This window comes from Orbicella franksi, chromosome 8, assembly GCF_964199315.1.
Source record: "Orbicella franksi chromosome 8, jaOrbFran1.1, whole genome shotgun sequence".
NCBI lineage: Eukaryota > Metazoa > Cnidaria > Anthozoa > Scleractinia > Merulinidae > Orbicella > Orbicella franksi.
Window position 1 is genome coordinate 18,592,849 of NC_138152.1, and position 22,725 is coordinate 18,615,573.

The 22,725-nt window shown below is 38.8% G+C and overlaps 1 protein-coding gene across 1 annotated transcript in view; it reads right to left on the bottom strand.

Moving 5' to 3' along the window:
* LOC145495199 (methylcrotonoyl-CoA carboxylase beta chain, mitochondrial-like) overlaps positions 1–22,725 on the bottom strand; it is a 170,747-nt gene that overhangs the window by 73,979 nt on the left and 74,043 nt on the right. The window contains exons 7-11 of the mRNA XM_081474779.1: positions 11,174–11,287; positions 7,761–7,825; positions 3,204–3,303; positions 832–927; positions 570–642 (exon numbers count right to left, since the gene is read on the bottom strand). Coding sequence (XP_081330905.1) covers positions 570–642; positions 832–927; positions 3,204–3,303; positions 7,761–7,825; positions 11,174–11,287 — 448 coding nt within the window. The remainder of the gene's footprint in view (positions 1–569; positions 643–831; positions 928–3,203; positions 3,304–7,760; positions 7,826–11,173; positions 11,288–22,725) is intronic.

Sequence of the window (22,725 nt, forward strand, 5' to 3'; positions counted from 1 at the left end):
TCACCGACAACAGTTCTTTTCAGAACTACACTCACCCGGATGATCACAGTATACGAGACTTCATTGTGTTCTGTTCTAAGTTTAATTATTTGAATCAGAAGCTCATATTTTCTGGAAGAAAAAATAGGGGGTCAGATGGGGGTCCAAGAGAGGGTCCAGATGGGAACCAGAAGCGGTCCAAAAGGGGGTTCAGTAGGGGGTCTAGATCAAGGGGTCTTCGTTTTGTACTGACCCGTAAAATGTCAAGTTCCTATAGGGTCTGTTATCTGATGAAACTAAAACCTCAGAATGAAAGGTAATTTTTAATTTTGGAATTTGACTGTCACATGAAAACTGGCAATATTTTGCCCTTGGTATCGTGCAATGATTAACAACTTGGTATGAAAAGCTGTTTGGAGTTAGGTTTTGAGCAAAGATCTGATGAGCTGTTACAAGAACAGATAACAAAATTTGCATAACTTGTTTGCACTGTATGTTCTGTTGCATAACACTGCATTTTAGTCTTCATCATCATCATCATCTGTCCTCATTGCACCAAGGGACATATAAGGCCTTATCTTCAGTCTTACCTGTTACTAAACTATCTCCATACAGTGCTTTGAACTCATCAAATTTACTTCCATCAACAATCCTTGCAATCACCTGAAAAAGATGTGATTGTCTTCGTCATTCTCTATTGAGCAAAATGAAAACAATAATCATCAGGTTCCCTGGACAACTGCTAATTATTTCTAACAATAATATGGCCACCAAACATTTGTCAGTTTCTGAGAAGAGATTTTCACTGATCTACTCAGCAACTAAGTGATGCTGACATATATATTTCCTTACTTCTTTGACATCAAAAGACTTCTTTAAGTTGTCCCCTACAATGCCATAAAGATCATCAGATGGATACAAAGGGTGTTCAGTAGTTTCTACTGTGACCTTCAGGAAGAAGAGAATAAAGCTGTTTCATAACATTTAAAAACAAAGGATTTCTTGCGAGCTGCACATGACTTCAATAAGTCACATCTATTGATACTGTAGCATTATCTGCAAAGAAGTTGATATGCAATACTTAAGCACATTATACTGTAGGCAACAAACCAGATTTTCAACATTGACCATCAATTTCAGCATTGATTGGAATGCTGTGAGATGAAATGGCCATTTTTGATCCAGATTTCCAACATTGTGAATCAATGCTGAGCTCTACCACAGGCGGCCCAGACGTTGTATACGATTAATATGTGACATTATGCTGTTAGCGATTGCGTTACAATTTTAGCCGTTTATAAGACAATGTATGAGAATGCTTTGAAAATTACTCTAAATGCTACGTGTAGAAAATAATTTGAATAAATGGCTTACCTTATGTTTGCATTGCGTTCTTTGATGTCTCTGGGTTCCTGGAGGTGGTTTAGAGCCATTTAGGCGAGTTTTACTTTCTGGCGGTTTGCTTCTCCTAAAGAGAAACGAAAGGCGGGCGACCCACTGGCCTGACGGCTCGCACTCAAAGCTCCGTAAATTCCACAAAAATTGTCTAATCTCGTCAAAATTGCCTCATGGCAGCCGTCGATAACTCTTCTCCCATTCGCTTTCTCCCAAGGTTTCAAAGTTTATCTTAACTGCCCGAGAATCGCTGGTTTTCCAGCTCTTGCTTTCCATTTCTGCTCCCTTTCGATCCGTAACCGATTATCTTGGCCACAGGATTTGAATTTCTAGCTTAACGACCTCGCCATCATGACAAAATCGCCTCCAACTGTCGAGAGGCATGGGGCATTTGTCAGTTACTCGTTGCCATCTCTCGCCGCAGTTAACAGTGCTTTTAGGCGCTAATTTCAGTTATACACCGCGGCACGGTGCAGTTTGCATGATCAAAAAATGCCCCGTGCCTCTCGACGGCTGGAGGCAACTTTGTCACGATGGCGAGGTCGTTAAGCTAGAAATTCAAATCCTGTGGCCAAGATAATCGGTTACGGATCGAAATGGAGCCGAAATGGAAAGCAAGAGCTGGAAAACCAGCCATTCTCGGGTGGTTAAGATAAACTTTGAAACCTTGGGAGAAAGCAAATGGGAAGAAGAGTTATCAACGGCTGCCATGAAGCAATTTTGACGAGATTAGACCATTTTTGTGGAATTTACGGAGCTTTGAGTGCGGGCCATCAGGCCAGTGGGTCGCCTGCCTTTTGTTTCTCTTTAGGGGAAGCAAACCGCCAGAAAGTAAAACTCGCCTACATGGCTCTAAACCACCTCCAGGAACCCAGAGACATCAAAATAACGCAATGCAAACATAAGGTAAGCCATTTTATTCAAATTATTTTCTACACGTAGCATTTAGAGTAATTTTCGAGGCATTCTCATACATTGTCTTATAAACGGCTAAAATTGTAACGCAATCGCCAACAGCATAATGTCACGTATTAATCGCATACAACGTCTGGGCCGCCTGTGGCTCTACCAACTGACCTATAAAGCCAACTGGGAGTTGATCACAACTGCTTAAGTTGTGTATATAACTGCGATGATCAATCATGTCTTCATATCTTTCTCCACAGTTCAAATATATGATCTTTCATATGTTCATGATCAGCTCCCAGTTGGCTTGATAGCCCAGTTGGTAGAGCACTGCACTGGTATCGCAGAGGTCACGGGTTGGAATCCCGTTTGGGCCTGAATTTTTTCAGGCTTTAATTTCACAACTGCTTAAGTTATGTGTATAACTGCGATGATCAATCATGTCTTCATATCTTTCTGCACAGTTCAAATATATGATCTTTCATATATTCACTTGCATTGTGAATCAACCTAGTTTTGGCAAGAAGGGCTTGTTACCTGAGTGGTCTGCATGCTATGGTATATTTTCAGATCATGCAATTCAAAGGAATCCAGTATGACTTTTATCAAAATCGAAAGAGGTATAAATGTTGACTCTGGGCAGCTGCAATGTTAACGTGGCTGGAATTTTGTTCCAATAGCCAATAATGTGTCTGGAAGCTAAGGTATTTCTAGATACTTATATGTCTATTGCACTTGGACACAACAAGTGTATGCAAATAATCCAACCTTCCTGAGCAGATGTCACAACAGCAGCTGCACCCACTCCTAGTAACATGGCCACAAAAATGACCATTAATTTAGCTGAATTACAGTACAAAAACAGTCATTGAATCCCTTGACCTCCCCCGCTTTGTAGTAATGGTAGAGTAAAGAGAACTTACTGGTAAGGTCTTCTTGAAGTTCAGGTTGTTGACACATTGCCTGGCTTGATGAAGGGCATGAAAATCATCAACAGCATAGTAATCTGTCACACCTGATGTTCTACAAAACAAAAATAATTGAAAGTCAAAAGTATCCATGAGGTAATGAAACAATGATTTGGCCACGCACAGTACGCACTGAGCTTATTCCTGCATCAATAATACACTTGAAAATATTACTCAATTCTGGTTGACTGAGGGCTGTACATGCAGTGCAAAAAAAGTGTAGAACGAGTGGACAAGCGAGTGAGTATTCAAAAATGGAAGGTTTATTAAGATTCGGAGGCTATTGGAGACAGCCCAAAGGGGAACCCAAAATAAAATTGTACTTTCCATGTTTCTCGTGGGACATGAAAGAGAATGAAACAGGCAGCAAAACAAAGTGAGCAAAGACAGTAAAGTGCAAAGAGAGGAAAAGTAAGATTTTAATCTCCTGCTAAAGATTGAGAAGATTTCCTTTCTGCAGAAGAACAAAAAGGTAGAAGAGGAAAACTTAGTTTGCCCAGGGATATGAAGCATGAGAAAAAGGAATCTCTCAGCCAGTTCTTAGATGTGCTGAAAAAGAAAGTGACTTTACATTTGCCACTAATCGTTTTGAAGTTTTATTGACAGAAAATGTTTCAGTTAAGTTTCATAAACAAACCAAGGAATCAGTGAAGGTGGCATGGCTGTCTCTATCTTTCATCATTATTTTCTTTATTTTAGATCAGTTAATACTTAAAACAGCAGCTACACTGAGTAGTTATAAATGTTTATTGTTCATTACATGTGAAAGGTAATAATTATAACATCAAATGACTTTACTGGATGCCATAATAATTTTATTACAATTATTTTAACACAAGTACATTGCCTGGATATCAACTAAATAGAGAGAACTTTATGCACAATCTTCATTAGATGTGTTCTCTTCTGATCTGCTCTTCCATCATACATGCAGGCAATGGTGTATATCATAAGGATGATTATTGTTACCCTCATAATCTATATGCAGCAGTCCTAGCAGTTGTCATTAATTTTACAAACGAAGATTTGTGCAGAACAAGGTGTACAGCTAACTTAAGATATGGAAGATCCAAGAAAAATTTTTTTCCTTAAAAGGTCCATTGCCCTCTCCATTTTCTGTACTGTATTAAGCCTCCCCTGCTGGGGTGCCATGTGGCCACTGCACTGTCCTGGTGAGGACAAATAAGCCATCTGAAAGCGAACAACACGAAGCATAAGGCACTTTTCTTGTTTTTTCAGTCATGTTCAGCTCACATTTACGATAGGAAGTATTTTGATGAAGGAAATCTTGTAGTTCTGAGAAGTATATCCCAAAACTTTAATGAGATAATGCTAAATTGGTCAAGCTGCACACACATAGCTAACAATTAGCAGTGGCAGTGGTGCCTACTGTGGCTCAGCTGCTACAGAGACAATGACAGCAACAGCTACTGCAATCATGATGATGATTGCTAGATCTGCCATGACCTTCCTGTCAAACACTGGACTTCAAGAAAACTCTCTGGTCAATCATCAAGTCTCTCCAAGAAGAAGCAAAGGCAACATTAATTAAACTGATCATGAATCTGGCAATCAGTACTTGATGCAATTAAACTTGCATTTACCATATAGTTTTCTGTAGGTAAGCTTAAAGGCCCAAAGATATCAAAACCTTATCAAACAGAGATCAGGAAACTGTGTATCGAAGAAGCAAACTGTTGAGAAGGGAGGAACGAAAGTACTAGGTCCAAGGACAAAGAAGAAAAACAGATCTCAGTGGATATATGATATGTATGCATGAAAGGAAATCGAAGATGCAGAAAACAAAAAAAAGAGAAAGATCCTTTCCACCAGATCTGTCAGACTGAAGGTACAGCTGAAGATATAGACATATTTTAACATCCTCAATAAGGGGGTTAAAAAAAGCACAAGGGCAGACAAGACATACATGGAAAATGTTGCAGAAGAGATAGAAACTTCAAAACAGAAATACATAAGAAGATCAACAAAGGGACATGATCCTGAGCCGGAGGTAATCACCCCACCATCACTAGAATTACATGACATAATAACAAATCCTTCAACTGTCAATGATGTTAAGAAGGCAACTAAGGCATTGAAGAATGAGAATGCCCCTGATGTAGACCAGATATACGCAGAGATACTAATGGTGGAAGAGCAAATTACATCTATTCACTGCCACCATACATGACATCCAGGACTCAGAAGAGGCACCTCTATCTTAGAAAAAAAACCTCATTGTCTACAAGCTCACCAAGAAGGGAGGTTGAACTGCTTATAACAACTGGAGGGGAATGATGTTGTGGTTGGCCAAACACAAAGTTCTTGAAAGAACAATCCTATAATTTCACATCCTTTTAAAGTGCCCCTATTATATGATCCAATTCTCAATATCCATTTTTTTACATTTTCGTACACAATAGGTCTTTCCTAGATATCTCACCAAATTTCAATCTATTACAAACATTAGAATTCACGTTTTTTGGACCTTAATTTCCAAGAATTTATGGCCTCCATTAATTTTCCTTGTTCCAAGTCTTGGTTGAGAATTTGAGTAAATGACATCATTTACTCAAAAATACCGCACAGGTTGAAATTATTGACAGCAATTTGCATAAAGAATAACAAAAAAAAATTGGCTCTTATATTTGCCTGATTTTCTACACTAATTGTCATTATAATTTCAACCCGTGCGGTATTTTTGAGTAAATGATGTCATTTACACCAGATATCTAGTAAAGACCTATTGTGTACAAAAATGTAAAATCAAAGTGGCTATGAGCCACTCAACTTGGAAAATGGATCGTCTGTAAGAAGTGAAAATTTTGATGCCACTGACTTGAGGTTTTAATCTGTAGGTTAAAGCCCTCTGGCAAAATGCAATGGTAAGAGAATACACGAGGAGATGTAACACCATTGAAAACATTCATGAAGTTATTGGTGATCCTAGTCTGAGACAATTAAAAAATTATTCAACGTAGAGTCATGGTACCACAAGGACAGCACTGTGTCTCGTCCACTCAACAAAGTTAAGCTCTGTTTGGCAGGGTTCCTGCTTGGATGGGTGACCAAACATGAATACCATGTGTTGTAATAACTTCATTTGTTTCTCCTTTTTTTCTCCCTTTTCCAAGGCGATATTAGTGACTGCTGAACTCCGAGTCTCGTGTAAGGTCTTTTTTTTTTTCTATTTATCAACTATTTTGTTCAAATCATTTTGCCATGTCTTTATTCCTCTTTGAAGTATTTATTTACAATACTGTACAAATAATAGCAAAACATGTCGTTCAAATTACCCTCAATTCTCTTGCCTGTTGATTGTAGAAAACTTTTAATCACGACTTGAATCATAATTCGAAAATTCATACAGCTCATCAGATTTGTGATTTTCAATATCTCCTCAATGTTTGGCAATTGAGTATGGTTAAACCTGTGTGGATACTCTCGGGAAATGAGCTATTTATATAATTAGCTTCTATATATAAAAACATTTGTGGGAAAATCTATTCAATGTAGATCATTTCTGTGGTAAGATATCAAGTTCCTGCATTTGAAATTTAAAGAATAACTAACTTGACAGGGTGCCATCAACTATAAAACGGCCTTCGACAGTGTGATGTTTGAAACCCTGAGGGGGACTCCTATATGAAAAGGTTGGGGATGCTCATCGTCTTGGGTGCAAGTCAAGGATTCTGGTCTCTTATAGGGTGTTGATGACAAAACGTCACCATTCTGAGCTGTCAAAGTATCCTTTAGGGTGCACTCGAAGAAATAATAATAAAAGAAACGCTCTCATTTGTTTTCCGCTGATCTCTCGAGTATGCAAGTCGGGCCTACAAGAGCACATGGGGTCCTTTCTTGAACAGTGGCTAGTAATTGAACCTATTCCATTTTAAGTGGTATCTTTATGGGGTCTAATGAAGCTTGAGCAATGCCCACATTAGTCTTCTTTAGGAGTTCAATTCAAATTTTCAACTGAGCATCCCCGACCTTCTCATATGGGAGTTCTGCCCAGGATCCCAAATGTCTAACCGGAAGTGACCCAGTGAAGGAGTGAAGGAGTGAAGGAGTAATAGAGGGAAATCATCCCTCTACTACAACTTGGAAAATATATTACCGGTAAATATTTTCAAAGTTAAAAATGGATATCGAGAATTTGATCATTGGGGCACTTTAAACAGAACCTTTTTTTAAATAAAATCAAGTAGGCACAGATGTTTTCAGTCCTGAAGAGGGAAATACTGCTCTCAAATGACCAAGTGATTGAGTTAGATAAGTATAATTACTACTTAAAGTACTATATATCAAAAATTTCACTACAACACTGCCTCATCCTTCACACTTACATGTATGTGGGTGTGCCATGCAAGTTAACTTAAACAAATTAAACATCCCCAAATAATTTTCACAGAAATTAGTTACATTTGAATGTTACATGTCTAATGTTTTGGATCCGTTCCCAAATCTATATACATGTACATGAGAATCAGAAGAGAGTAAACAACATCTCACTTGCAATGTAAATCAGCACCACCCAATTCCTCAGCAGATACGTTTTCACCAGTAGCAGCTTTTACCTAGTGCCACAGAAACAAAATAATTTAGTGGCAAAATCTCACACAGTTTGACAATAATTTTATTATAAAATATCTGCTGATCTACTCCTAAAAGAAATATTGAGTTCAATATGGAGTTACATTTTTAGATTGATTACTGCTTGGGAACAAATCATTTCTCTAGTATAAGAAATAGTAACTGGACGAAGTGGAGTACAATTCGAGGAGAAATCACGCAAGTAATTTCAAAATCCAATGAGCACAAAGTGTGAGGCCAATTTAAAATTATGAGCACAGATACTCCCTGAATTGTACGACACAAGGTCCAATTACTAATTAAACGTATCTAAAACAAATTTTGGAATTAAAAATTTACTTTGAGAACTTTTTTTGAGTGCAAACATTTGCAGCACTTTTCATAAGTTTTAAAAACTGTATGAACATTGCAAAGGAAGCCATTAAAGCGCACATAATTGATGCGTGAATCATCTGGGTATCTAATTACAAAAAGTGCAAACTGGATACCTGAGACTGGACACCCACATGCAGGGCTCGAAATTAACAAAATCCTTAAGTCGCCATTTGGTGACTAAGTGGTAAAAAAAGGTCGCTAAATGTAAATTTGTAGTCGAAAAATCGAATAAAAACGACACAATCCATAGACATACATGAGGTACTCAATGGTCAAGAGTTTGCAATGCATTATAGGGCAATTTCAAACAGAGGTAGCCATTTTGAAGTTTCAAGAGAGAGATAGAGAGTTGTTTACTTTAGTGTGCCTTAGAATAATGAAACATGGTGATCCAGTTGGTGATCAAAGAATTGTGGGTTTGTTTTATTATATCTATTGGAATAAATTGTCTTTCATCCACAACTGTTCTTTTTCCTTTGAGACTACTGCTAACCCTTTTAATTTGTGTCATTCAAGGCAAAACCTAGTCACAAATTTGTGACTACTCTCGTTTTTCTAGTCGCAAATAAGTAAAGTTAAGTCACAAATGCGACTGTATTGGTCGCAATTTCGAGCCCTGACATGATCAGGCACTGATTAGATGACAAATCAGCATGCGGTGAACCAATCATGATCAAGAATTTTGTTATAGATACGATTAACAGCTTCACTACTTCTTAATTCTCATAACCGCACCAAATGGTGGTCCATAAGTGAAAGTCACTCCACTTCCCTCCAAGCTTTTTTCAGATGGCTGCAACAATCACTAGTGAGTCATGTGAGAGAAAACCTAAAGCCCAAAAGTAATGACCCCCCAAAAGTAGCTACCCTGCAAAAGTAGCGAGCCCCCAGAAGTAATGTCAAAAAACTGTGGCAGCTGATAGATCCTAAAAGTAGAGATCCTCCACCCCCACCACCCAAAAGCAGTGGGCCCACCGGTAGCCCCAACCCTCAACTCCCCGAAAATAAGGCGACCCAGGTTCAAAAGTATGTTTATTTTTCCTATTAATAGTCAGGTGAAAGTTATTTATGTAAACCTGATTTGAGGCATTCTACAACAAGGGAAGGTATTCCTTATGCCATAAAGCATATAATGAAATGTCAATTTGTGCTTCATCAGTTAATGTTGCACGGTGTTAAAACAACCCCACAGAATTTTCATCAAGTAACAGGAACATACTATACGAATCAGTGATCCAAATTAACATCATTTTCAACAGGAGTGTATTTAAAGGAACATTTCTTTAAATTTGACTGAAAACTCAACAAGCGCACTGAGATATCGTCACTGCAGAGTAACATAGCAGCAGTGCATCATGAAGTACAAAGAGTTAACAGTGTCTTACTAGCTTTCCTATTGACCACTGACAAAACAGTCTACACATGAACAGCCCACCCATGCCATGTGGCAGCAACATAGATTTAAAATGCATCGAAGAATTGTATTTTTACAAGTTTCTGGCTTTTACTTCGTAAAAGCTCAGTCCTACTAATGTTATACCTTTTTTTGTTCCCGAAAGTAATGGTCACTTGAAACTAACCACCCCCAAAAGTAACAAGGCGCAAAGGCTATACTCAGCCAATTTTATGAACCTTGAATAGTCATAAAAGTTTTCGTAGTGCACTACACCTCTACACCTCTATAACCAACCACTTAGTACTTCTTCTCTAACTTGCAAGTACATAAAAAGGGTGGCATGTTACCATGATTACCAAATTTTTTGGTCTGTAGTAGAAGTTTTTATTCAACCCTACACCTGAACTCATTTGCTAAAGATCCATTCGACATAATGAACTCTGCGCTCTCCAATCACATATTTCTAGATAATGAACTCTACAGCTCTACAATTCTATGGCTCTACTGTTCTACAGTTATAAGGTTCTATGGTTCTACAACTCTACAGTTCTGCGTACAGCTCTGAGATCACATATATCTAGATAATGAACTGTATGGCTTTACAATCACATGTTTTTAGATAATGAAGTCTACGGCACTACAGCTCTATGATCACACATTTCTACATAATTAACTCTACAAAAACTGTAGGTAAATATGGTGAAATATGTGGTCATATTAATGTACTAACATTCTGAAGGAAGAGAGTGAAATATGTGGTTGTACTAATAACACACAGAAGGACCCTTCTTTTAGTTGAAAGTTAGTACAACCCATGTTTCAAAGCTTTCTTTGGTAAGTTAGTACGATCCTTGTTTCAATTCAAAACTTTCCTCGGCAAGTTAGTACGACAATACAACCCTTATTGCAATTCAAAACATTCCTTAGTAAGTTAGTACAACAGTATGTCCCATATTTCAATTCAAAACTTTTAGTAGTCCGTTAGAAAGACCCTTGTTTTTATTCAAAACTTTCCTTGCTAAGTTAGAACTTTAGTAAACCCCTTGTCTCTATTCAAAAATTTCTTTGGTAAGTTAGTATGTTAGTACAACCCTCGTTTCTATTCAAAACTTCACTTGGTACGTTGGAAAGACCCTTGTTTTTATTCAAAACTTTTCTCGCAAAGTTAGAACATTTATAGTAAGACATTTGTTTCTATGCATTCATAACACTTAAGTTTTGTTTAGATTTTTCAGCACGTGTCAAGTACTTAGCACAGTTTGAAGAAGTACCACAGAAAAAAATTGAAATAGACGATTCTCATTCCATGCTTGGTATCTGTAGAGCTGTAGAGCAGTAGAGACGTAGAGCAGTAGAGTGGTAGAGCTGTAGATCTAGACTTCATCATCTAGAAAGTGCCTTGGGCAAGCAAAATTTGAGAGTTACTTGCCCAATGGGCAAGGTGGAAATTCAAAAATTTTTTGAGCCCTGATGTGCCCCTTCAATTAATGACATGCACAATGTATGCACCATATTTGTCAGTTATATCACATGAACATAATTACCATGAACATTCACTTACTAATGGTGGTCCCCCAAGAAAGATTGTTCCTTGTTGTTTGACAATGATGCTTTCATCAGCCATGGCTGGCACATAAGCACCTCCAGCTGTACAAGAACCAAGGACTACCGCTATCTGACCTCGAAAAATGCATGAATTAATTAATTACAATAAAAGCATTTGTTGATGCCATGGGGAGCCAAAGTACAGAGTTGAATGAAAAGAAATACCGTAAATAATAATGCCATTTTTTTAAATAATGACTAGCACATTTCAGAGCCGTCTTTGTCGCTGCTTTCATGTCTCTTAATTGTATCCTACTCTCCATCTCATCTCACCTGTAATTTATGTACTGAACCTTACTACTCACATATAAAATAGCATGAACACATGCATACATTGCATGCAAGGTGCACTCTGTGCTGGCCTAAGTGTCCGCATTGCTGGAGCTTATCCTGATTTCCGTAACATTAAGTCAATTGCATGGTTACCCTCACCAAGTAATTCACTAGTGTCCATTTATATAGTAGGTGAAGAGAGGCACTGTGAAAGCAAGGTGTCTTAGCTCCAAAACACAAAGCAATGACCCTGACCAAGGCTCAAAGCAGAACTCCTCAACCCACAGTCTACTGTAGCTTCTCAAAAAATTAGGCCACTGTACATGTACCTCCCACAAATTGCAAACAAGTCCTTGAGTCAACATGGTCGATTCTACAGGTCTTGATAATAGAGAATATAGCGTTCTCTGGTAAAAAGTACTAAAAAATATAAAATGAAACTTTAAAAATTTTAATATAGAAAGTAATTCACATAAATTTAAAATTACTGCACAAATAGAGAATGTTCGAAAGAACGCCAAAAGTGCTAAAATTAATGTTTGTGTAAAAGAATGTCATATTGTCTCAGGAGTGGGCATGAGTTGTTATCAGCCTCAACAGTTTTTGCCGTGTGGCATGATTCAAGCATCCCTCTGGTGTGATGGTTTCCTTTGTCAATGATTGTGGAGTTGTCAAAGTCAATTACATAGTCAAAAGTCCATGCAAATTTGTAACGTTGGAACCTTTAGCACATTGTTTTGTATTTCTGATATGTTCTTTTCTTCTGGTGCTAAATGATCTTAAAATGATCCACTGGTTGTGTTGGGAAGTTTCTCCTCAATATAACTAGCTGTTGTTCAAACTGGTTCTGCATGAAAGTCTAAATCCTGTTTACACATGAAGACTGTTTTTTGTTGCAAAAAACAAATTGAAGTGAACATATGAAAGATCATAACACATCCCTCATAGGGCCTTTGTATAAATGGTGCCATACTTTGAATGACAATAATTCATGTAATACATCCTAAGTCTTGTGTTAATATTTCCAGACAACAGATTTTTCACATGAACATGAGGCTTACGATGTATAAGTATTGTTATTCAAATGTTGGCACCATTTATGCAAACCGTCTATCTGAAACTGTCATCTTTCTCTAGAATACAGTTGCTTAAAGTCAAAAGGAGACTGTCAGAGAATTATATCAAATCAAAAATAAGATGGCTTGAAAAAGAAAAACCTTCCCCAAACAATGTAACCTGAGGCTGGTCCTGACTGTGATCATCTTAGAGAATCTTTGACAACTCTAAATAATTATTGTTAGGCATAAGAAGACAAGAGGGTACACAAGGCAACTTGGGTCTCTCCAGACGGCAGAACCAAGAACCAGATTGACCATATCTGTATATCATCCAAGTTCAGAAGGTCATTGCTCAATGTTAGAGCAAAGAGAGGGGCCGATGTTGCTTCAGACCACCACCTTCTTGTAGGCAAATGCCGTTTGAAGCTGAAGAGCTATAACACTGACATGCAGAAAATAAGCCACAAGTACAACATCAGGATGCTGAAGGACGATGAGATAAAGAACAGATTCCAACTCACCATCTCCAACAAGTACCAAGTGTTGGCAAGCCTGCAAGAAAATGAAGAGCATCAGGAGGAAAGGGAGAACCAAAGTACAGTCAATGAAATGTGGCAGGGCATGAAAAATGCATGGAAGGAGACGTGTGAGGAAACGCTGGGAAGAGAGCGCAAACAGCATAAGACCTTTTTGAGTCTAGACACCCTGAAGAAGATAGAAGCCAGGAAGAAGGTGAAGGAGATGTTGAATCACAGCAGAACACGAGCTAAGAAGGCAGAAGCTCGCATCAGATACTCGGAAGTCAACAAGGAAATTAAACGTAGCATCAGAAATGACCGAAGAAACTTTGTGGAGGACCTCACGCGACAGGCAGAGGAGGCATCAGGCAGGGGCGATGCAAAAGAGCTATATTCCATCACAAGGAAACTGGCAGGTGATAGAAAGATCCCAGACAGACCTGTCAGAGACAAGAGCGGAGAGTTGCTCACTGACCAGGATGAACAGCGAAAAAGGTGGGCACATCATTTCAAAGAACTACTCAATAGACCTCCGCCAGGCAAGATGCCCGACATACAACCAGCCGACACACCTTTGCAGGTCAGCGAGAATAAGCAGGCTAAAGCAGAGATCAAGAGAGCCATCAGACAACTGAAAAATGGAAAAGCAGCTGGTCCCGATGGCATACCATCAGAAGCCATCAAGGCAGATTTAAACACCTTGACCAAGATGCTGTATGAGCTGTTTGGCAAGATCTGGGAAATGAACGAGATACCAGATGATTGGAAAGAAGGCTACCTAATCAAACTTCCAAAGAAGGGAGATCTGAAGGAATGTAAGAACTGGAGAGGCATCATGCTGCTGTCAACGGCAGGAAAAGTACTGAATAGGATAATTCTGGAGAGGTTGAAAGTAGAGGTGGATGAACGATTGAGGGAAGAACAGGCTGGGTTCAGGAAAGATAGGTCATGCACAGATCAAATTGCCAACCTGAGGATCATCTTGGAGCAGTCATTAGAGTGGAACTCTCCTGTTCATGCGACCTTTGTGGACTATGAAAAGGCATTCAACAGCGTTAATAGGGAAGTGTTGTGGAAGCTGCTACACCACTATGAGAAGACCCATGAGAAGTGCACCTGCAGAGTCATCCACAACGGAGTTCTTTCAGAACTGTTTGAGATGCTCACTGGAGTGCGCCAGGGTTGCTTGCTGTCGCCCTTCTTGTTCCTGCTTGTCATCAACTGGATAATGCGGAGGACGACAGAAAAACATCAGGATGGCATACAGTGAACACTCACGACCCGACTAGAAGATCTGGACTTCACCGACGACATCGCCCCTCTCTCACATAACCACAGGAGCATGCAATCCAAGCTAACAAGACTGGCAAAAATCTCAGTGCAGACGGGCCTTAGGATCAGCAAATCCAAGACGAAGGTGATGAGGGTTAACACCAGGAACACAGACAGGATAGAATTAGATGGGGATGAAATCGACGAGGTGGAGGACTTTGTGTACCTTGGAAGTAACATCAGCAAGGACAGTGGATCTGATCAGGACATACAAGTGAGGATTGGAAAGGCAAGAACTGCATTCACCATCTTGACACCTGTTTGGAGATCAAAAGTGATTTCCAGAATGACCAAACTACGGATATTTAATACCAACATAAGGTCGGTCCTTCTTTACGGCTTTGAAATGTGGAGAGTAACAAAAGCAAACTCCACCAAATTGCAGACCTTTGTCAACAAATGCCTGAGATCCATAATGGGCATCCACTGGCCAGAGGTCATAACAAATGAAGAACTATGGACAACAACTGAGCAGGAAAGGATCAACATTCAGATAAGAAGGCAAAAGTGGGGTTGGATTGGGCACATCCTCAGGAAAACTGACTGCAATGTCACCAAGCAGGCACTGAGATGGAACCCACAGGGGAAGAGGAGCCAAGGCCATCCCAGAAACAACTGGAGAAGGACGGTAGATGACGAGGCGAGCAAAGCAGGCTACACCTGGTGGCAGCTTCAAAGGATAGCCCAAAACAGACCAAGATGGCGAGCAATGGTTTCCGTGGACCTATGCTCCACTGGGAGCGAAAGGGTTTAATGATGATGATAAGAAGACATTGTGTGAGGCACGGTAGCCCCATGGTTAGTGCACTCGTCTCTAGCTCGAGCGGTCCAGGTTCAAGCCCTGGCCAGAGACATTGTGTTGTGTTCTTGGGCAAAACACTTTACTCTCACAGTGCCTCTCTCCACCCAGGTGTATAAATGGGTACCGGCGACCTTAAAGGACCCTAATAAGCCACACCTTTGTTTCTGTTTACATGTAAATGCAAGTCAGTTTGGCTATTATATTTTGTTCAGAGCATGTTGAAACAATGGAAATCACTGTGACACTACTAATTAAAGTTAATTAAACATACTTTCAAGAACACAACTTACAGTGAAGCAATAAGATTTCTCGGTCTTCACCAATTTCATCAAAAATGGTGGAGGCTGACTAGGATCCTTTAATGCTGTTCCTGTAAGCCTGTGATGGACTACATGTAGCATCCCATCCAGGGAGGGGGGATAAAAACACTCCTAGCTGCTTCATGCTACAGAAACCGGGATAAGCTTTAGCCTGATGCGGCATTTGGCTCGTATGCAGACAAGATGACCTTATAATATGTCACTAAAGACGTGTCTATTGTTCATTGTGGTGTAAGATAAGAAAGATTAATTTTACTCATTTGTTTCACGATGGAGTCACTCTGAGAATATACTGCTAGTCTACCTCAGGTGATGAGATTGATTGTTTACGTGTCGCTGTTTGTAGCACATTGGTTCGCTGCTACTGGTGCATTTCAATCCTCATTATTATTCTGACTTTGTGACGCTGTTCTCTCAAAAGTCCGCATTGTAGCAGACCGGCTGTTGTGCTTTTTGATTGTAGGTATCCATGCCTCAGGAATTTTGATGCCACTATCTTTATTGATATTATTTGGATGAAGTCTCATATGGATAGCTTCCTTGATCCTTTGTGTGTAAGGGTCACGATCAATAAACTTGACTTTGTCCCAAATGGGTAAATGCCCCATCTCGCTAGCGTGTTTCTACAACAAGATCAAACCTAGGCACAAACAGCCACCCAGGATTTACGGTCAACCTAAAATTTACAAGCCCAACATACCATTAAGACCTATTGTATCCTGCATTAACACCTTCGCTTATGAGTTGTCACCTAGCTGATATCCTGTCTCCTTTGATGGCAAATCAGACTGTACAGTTACTAACTCTACTCATTTCATGACCACCATCAACCACAAAAGAACACAACAAAACAAAGTCATAGTATCTTTTGATGTAGAATCACTTTTAATGTGCCAATAGAGGGTGCATACAATTCGCATCACGCAAACTAGAAAATGATCCCAGTCTTTCCGACCACATGAAACTTACACCTAGACAAATTGCCACTCTTAGATTTCATTTTGAAATCCACATATTTCCAATATAATGGATCAATTTATGAACAGCAAGACGGAGCAGTCATGGGGAACCCTCACTCCATGGTTATAGCTAACCTTTACAAGGAAGAATTTGAGGAACAGGCAATAATTACTACAAGCTGCAAACCTAAGATCTGGAAGTGATATGTAGATGACACTTTTACCCTCTTAGATCGAAACAATGTAGATGGCTTTCCACAACATCTAAACAGTCAATAACCAACTATTCATTTAACCATGGATATCCAGAGTGATACATGTAACACCACTTCCTTTCTCAACACATCAGTTACAAGGGATGCAGACGGTCTTCTCACTACCACTGTATACAGGAAACCAACACTTACTGACCAATACCTAGCCTACAATTCACAGCATCCTCAGTCACTGAAGCGTGGTATATTAGTTAAGTGCTTTATGACCATGCTAAACACCTTATAAAAAAGCCTTCAGCTAGCGCTGAGGAAAAGAAACACTTGTCAACAGTACTTGTTAAATCAACTGCAGTTGTACCCTAAATCAAAGGTGTATCAGAGGTTCTTTGCTGCTGCCTACAACAACAACGTGTACACACTGTCTTTAAATTTGACACAATTCTTAGGTCCTACTTACTGCAACCTAAAGACACCCTTGAACCAACAAAACAAGACAGTGTTGTTTATAGGATTCCTTGCAGATACGGCAAAGTGTATGCGAGAGAGGATAAACGAACATGACAGAGACATACGGATTGCTTGTACGCAACCCCACACAATTTCGGAACACGCCAACGTAACAGGGCATTTACCCATTTGGGACAAAATCAAGTTTATTGATCGTGACCCTCACTGGAGCACATGAAGGGTCAAGGAAGCTATCCATATTAGACTTCACCCATTCAAATAACATCAATAGAGATAGTGGAATTGAAATTCCTGAAGCATGGATACATGTACCTACGATCAAAAAACACAACAGCCAGTCAGACCTATGAGGGAACAGCGTCACAAAGTCGGAATAATAATGAGGATCGAGATGCACCAACAGCAGCAAACCAACATGCTACAAATAGCAACAGACAGTGTAGGACATGGTTCACATGACAGTATTCGACCAATCATTGTCGTCTCAGCCAGAGCAATGGTGGATACATTTTTTGTTGCGAGTTGAGAGTAGGTTGTCTTTCCTTCACCAATTTCTGCTCTCATCATTAGAATCAACCACATTTTCTAGGAGCTGCTAGTGTAATATCTAGGCCAGTTATTTGCCAAGTCTCAAGTGCAGGTAAGCTTTTTTGCATCCAAACTAGTCAATGGAATCACGCTATGTTGAAAATGTTTGTTTACAAGCCGCACTTGACATGGATATTCTTTTGGTCATTTGTGAGGTAACAAGGATCAGCATTGTGCATTATTTTTGCGTGAACTATTAGTTCGATAGTTTAACTTTAGGAAAAAGTCCGGAGGGCTCAGCGGGCCCCGCCATTTTAACGGTCAAAATCAAATTTGAATTTGGGCCTTTTACATTGATTTGCCAGATATTCACAGCATTTGGCAGGGTTTGATGGTGTGGTTTCTACCCTTGTTTTATCAAGATAAGTGTATAGTTTTGGGACTCAGCTTGTTCCCTTTATATTGTAATGTTTTCTTGTTAATTTGTTTTTGTAGTGTGTATGTCATCTGTTTGTTTGGCCGATGTTCAAGATTTTTGGATCCTGCTTTGGATACTACCTGGTCTATATAATAAACTGAGATAAATTATCATCTCATTTACAGTGAATTTTTACTATCATGATCACTAACTGTCTTTTTTTTGGCTTGTTTTTGTCCTGTCTTGATTTGTTATGTGAAACAGAAATTTTCTATTCTTGGATGTTATTGCTCAGTCATTGCATCAACAGAATGCACTTCTAATCGCATAATGCATAACAGTTCGAGACCTGTCTGTCTGTCTGTCCGTCTATCTATCTATCTATCTATCTATCTATCTATCTATCAGGGACACCAATTTGCCCCCCCCCCAAAAAAAAATTCTTCAGGGGTAAATAATATCATCTCTTTGTTCATCCATGTGGTTTCTTTTGAGTGTTACACAATATTGTGGACTTTCGCGCATCGAGGCAGCTTATTGTAGACTGTAGCGGATACTGAAGTTGATTATTTTTAAGTTTGAAGTCAGTGTTAATGGCATTTGAAAACCTTGCAGACATGTCTTCACGAAATGTGTAAGACTTTTCGAGGCAGCTTATTGAAGACTGTAGCAGATACCATATTTATCGTAAACAATAAATAATAAGTGTTTTATGTACATAATTTACAAATAACTGTCAATCCACCCGAGGCATCTTCAACAAGAGGACCAAAGGAAACTTTGTATTGTCATATGTGATAAATTATACCAGAACCAGCCAATATGTTTGAAGCAAATCCTAAATTATCAACTGGTTTTTTAAAAGACTATGGGCTTGGAGTCAACTTTGCTATATTTCCCAAGAACTAAATTTATCCACCTACACTGTAGTTATCAAACTAGTGAGACAATCTCAGGTAGTGCAGAGCGCAATTGATAGCTCTGATACAGTAGTCCCATAAGTACTCACCCCTGCTCGGTTCACTTCCGGTTTGTGTCTACCTTGGTAGTCTGCTACGGCTTTTCCCCTTTGCAGTGTGTATGTTTCAAGGTTGTATTTTCATTCAAGGTCCAAACATTACGCACAAATTAATTACTACTGGTGCTTTAAGTTGATTTTCGTTCATTTTAAATTCAACAATACGCTGAAGCAGCAAACGTGACAATTTAGCTCTTCACGCCAACTTTGTAACTTGGTACTTTTGTTTTCCTCGCAAAGCCATGTAATATGAAACCCCTGTTTTCTCCAAAACATACGGAAGATGTCCGTGTTTTTTGGAGATAAATGAAAGAAAGTTAAATATCTGATGTAGTGATGAAGAAACGGAACAGAGACGATGTTTTACTAAAAATGCAAATTTTTACCGATGAACAAGAACTAATTTAATTATCAGATAGTCACGAAATACCACTTTCTTTTTCTGTTGCCACCTTTGTTGTTAACAATAAAACAATTCAAAATTAACACACAACGATATTGATGGCTGAGAAGCTTTTCAACGAAAAGTATTGAAGATAAACAGCGCTACTTGGCCGATATGAATGAGTCTCCTCAAAGACTGATTAAATTAATTTGAACTTTCATTAGGTGCCACGGCGTCTGCAGCAATATTTGAGCATTTTCCTGGTTTCTTTTGTTACAAATTTACAATTTGCGGAGTATTAAAGCCACTAACTTGAGAACTTTTTGGTCTCTCTTACAGACACAATTAAGGCAAGAAATAAACAAGTCGCTAAGGAGAAGCAACATATTTGAACCCTGACAAGCACACTATTGTAGATTGAAAACAACAGATGATATTTGTTGAACCGACCTGTTTGTAATTCTAAAAGCTACGCAGCCACAGTAACGTTTCATTTTTGCAATAAAAAGGGACAATTGGCGCTACCTGAAAAATAACTGCCGTCCTTGGTCACATGACACGATATATAAAATACTGCGTGTAAAGATAGTGTATAACACTAACAATGCTAGAACGCATGCGTCTTACATGTTGAGCTCTACCATAAGGAAAACCACTCAACATTTGTGCGTGATTCCGTATGCAATGTATCCTTCACCTAATATAGAAGCCACGAACCCTAACTAATCTACGCATGCGTTTAGAGCAAATTAGTTTTGTTCTAAGGAGAATGGTACCACAAGGAGAGCAAGGGGTTACCTGAAACAAATATATAGCTTTGCGATGTTCAGAGTTAAGCGACGGCGATGGAATGTGTTTTACGTAGAGTACACATGTACCTTTCCCACCCTACTCCCACTACTTCCTTGCCTCTAGACTAATTAATTAATTGAAATTAATTAATTAAACAAACATTAAAGTTTACACCTTAGCGCCATAGCGCCATAGCGCCTTAGTTCCTTAGCAGCAGGCAACCCCCATAACCATCCCAATAGTGCACTCTGCACTAAAAAGGAAAGCTACAGCATGCTGGTGTTTAGGATATCAAATTTAGAAATGAAATAGACCAATACAGAATACTTAATGACATAATGCAAGTGACTACTTATAAAGCTGCATGGCAATCCTAAGTTTTAAGAGCTACTGCAAGTGTTTTTATTTCAAAATGTTGTTACAATTTAGTTACTGCAGTCAAAACATCCCAGTATCAATGATCTGGGATACAGCTATATCCTTGATTATTCAGTTGGTTACAGTCATTATGAGTCGACACGAGGAAGTGCTGTGGAGACTGTTTTTGGCAAGATATTTAATATCCAATGTACATGAAGAAAATGTCAAAATCATTACATGATCATTGTGTTGTTGACCACAAGACTTGCATTGAATTCTAAATTGTAAACTGACAGATACATGTACTTCAAATGACCTGCATAGCACTGTTCTGGGTAAAGAGTCCCTATTATACAAGTTACATTGAGTCATTGAGTGTAATATGAGAGCATGTAATGAAACCATGAGCTATTCATTCATTGCTAATTCACTGTGTTTATCATAGATAATCTTCCAGTTAAAAAAACATAAATCACAACTAAATATAATTTACAAGTGAACCTATTGTTGGCTCCAGAATATGTTTTTTTGTGCTGTTGTGCTTTTTTGTTTTGTATGTGCACTTGTCAGTACTTTGCAATTCTCTTAAGGTGGCTGAACACAGTTTTCGTGCGCGCTTTTGCTGATGCAATTCAGCGTGCGCACAAGGTTTGCAAAAAACAAACCTGCCTTCAATAGAGCGATCATTTTATTTACTCAACACCCGCACCATCTGTGCTATTTTTCTCTATAATTGAACGCAGTGTATTGATGGCTTTAGTCTTTTATAATAAAGATATGTTAGAAAAGGTAACAATGCAAAGAACCCAGCAATTTTCAGCTTTTTCTGTTACCAAAAGAACCCAGTTAAATGCAGTGCATGTGTAGTAAGTCAAAAAATTGCGATTGAATGAAAAATTGCACTCTCGGAAATACGCCTATTTCTCGAGAACCACTCATTAGAATTTCACGAAATTGGGCATGAAAATACTTTAGGAAATAAGTAACTGGAGTATTGAAAATAACTGAATTTTAACAAAGGAAATTCTAGATATTCCAGTGAACCTTCAACAAGGAATGATTAGAGATCTCTCTGTTAAATTATTAGCAAATGGTGTTAACTTGTGAGAATTGTTACAAGCCTGTCGCATGCAAATTATAAAGAAAATCTAATAACTAGATTTTCTACAAATAAACAAAACTGATTTTAAAGGCCTCTTTATATTTATTCATGTTGCCATGGTAATGGCACATACGTCAGCTTAACCATCAAAAAACCAAACTTTGCGTTGTTAACTTGCTTGCAGCCATTTTTGGCGACCGTGGTATCAAGGGTTTTAGAGAAAAAGGTGAATGAAACACAGGTATCAAAAACTGTGTTCAGCCACCTTAAAACAAACTACTCTATTAAAATATACTATGGAATTCAATTATTATTTTCAAGTACATCTCCCATCTGCAAGGTAAGTAGCAACCACTGTAAATAGTACATGTGTGCATACACAGCAACCTCAAACAGACGTCACGCACACTACCTGTCTGATCATCTGCCATTTTTAGGAAGCCAAAGCCAACCCTGTCACATATTCAGTTTAATGTGAATCAAAGCACATGGTTACAGAAACATGCATGAGTGCACATGCTCACTAATGTCAGCTGCTGGCCAAACACTCCACAACTCCTCCCCCCTTAATATTTACCACGACTCTACAGTACGTTTGTGATTTCTCTGGTTTAAATAACTTCTCCCAGAAGCTCTGGAAACTCAAAAAAAAAAACATTTAACTTAATATATCATGCTTTGTTTTCTTTGCATTGTTTTCTTGCTTTTGACCTAGGGTGAATTCTTTGATACTTTCCACTGAAAGAAGTTTCACCTCAAGACTGTTTGCTTATTCCAAAGATTAACTATCACACAGTTCATCCTGAAAAGTTGTTTTCTTGACCACCTGTTTGCTTGTTGTTGGCTTCTGACAAAGTTGTAAACTTCTTCATTTATGAGGAGTGTTGACTTTCTTTCTTTGCTTTCAGAGTGAGTTGCAGGGTCTGAAATTAACCTTTTCCTAACGGAGCCAACTGGTGA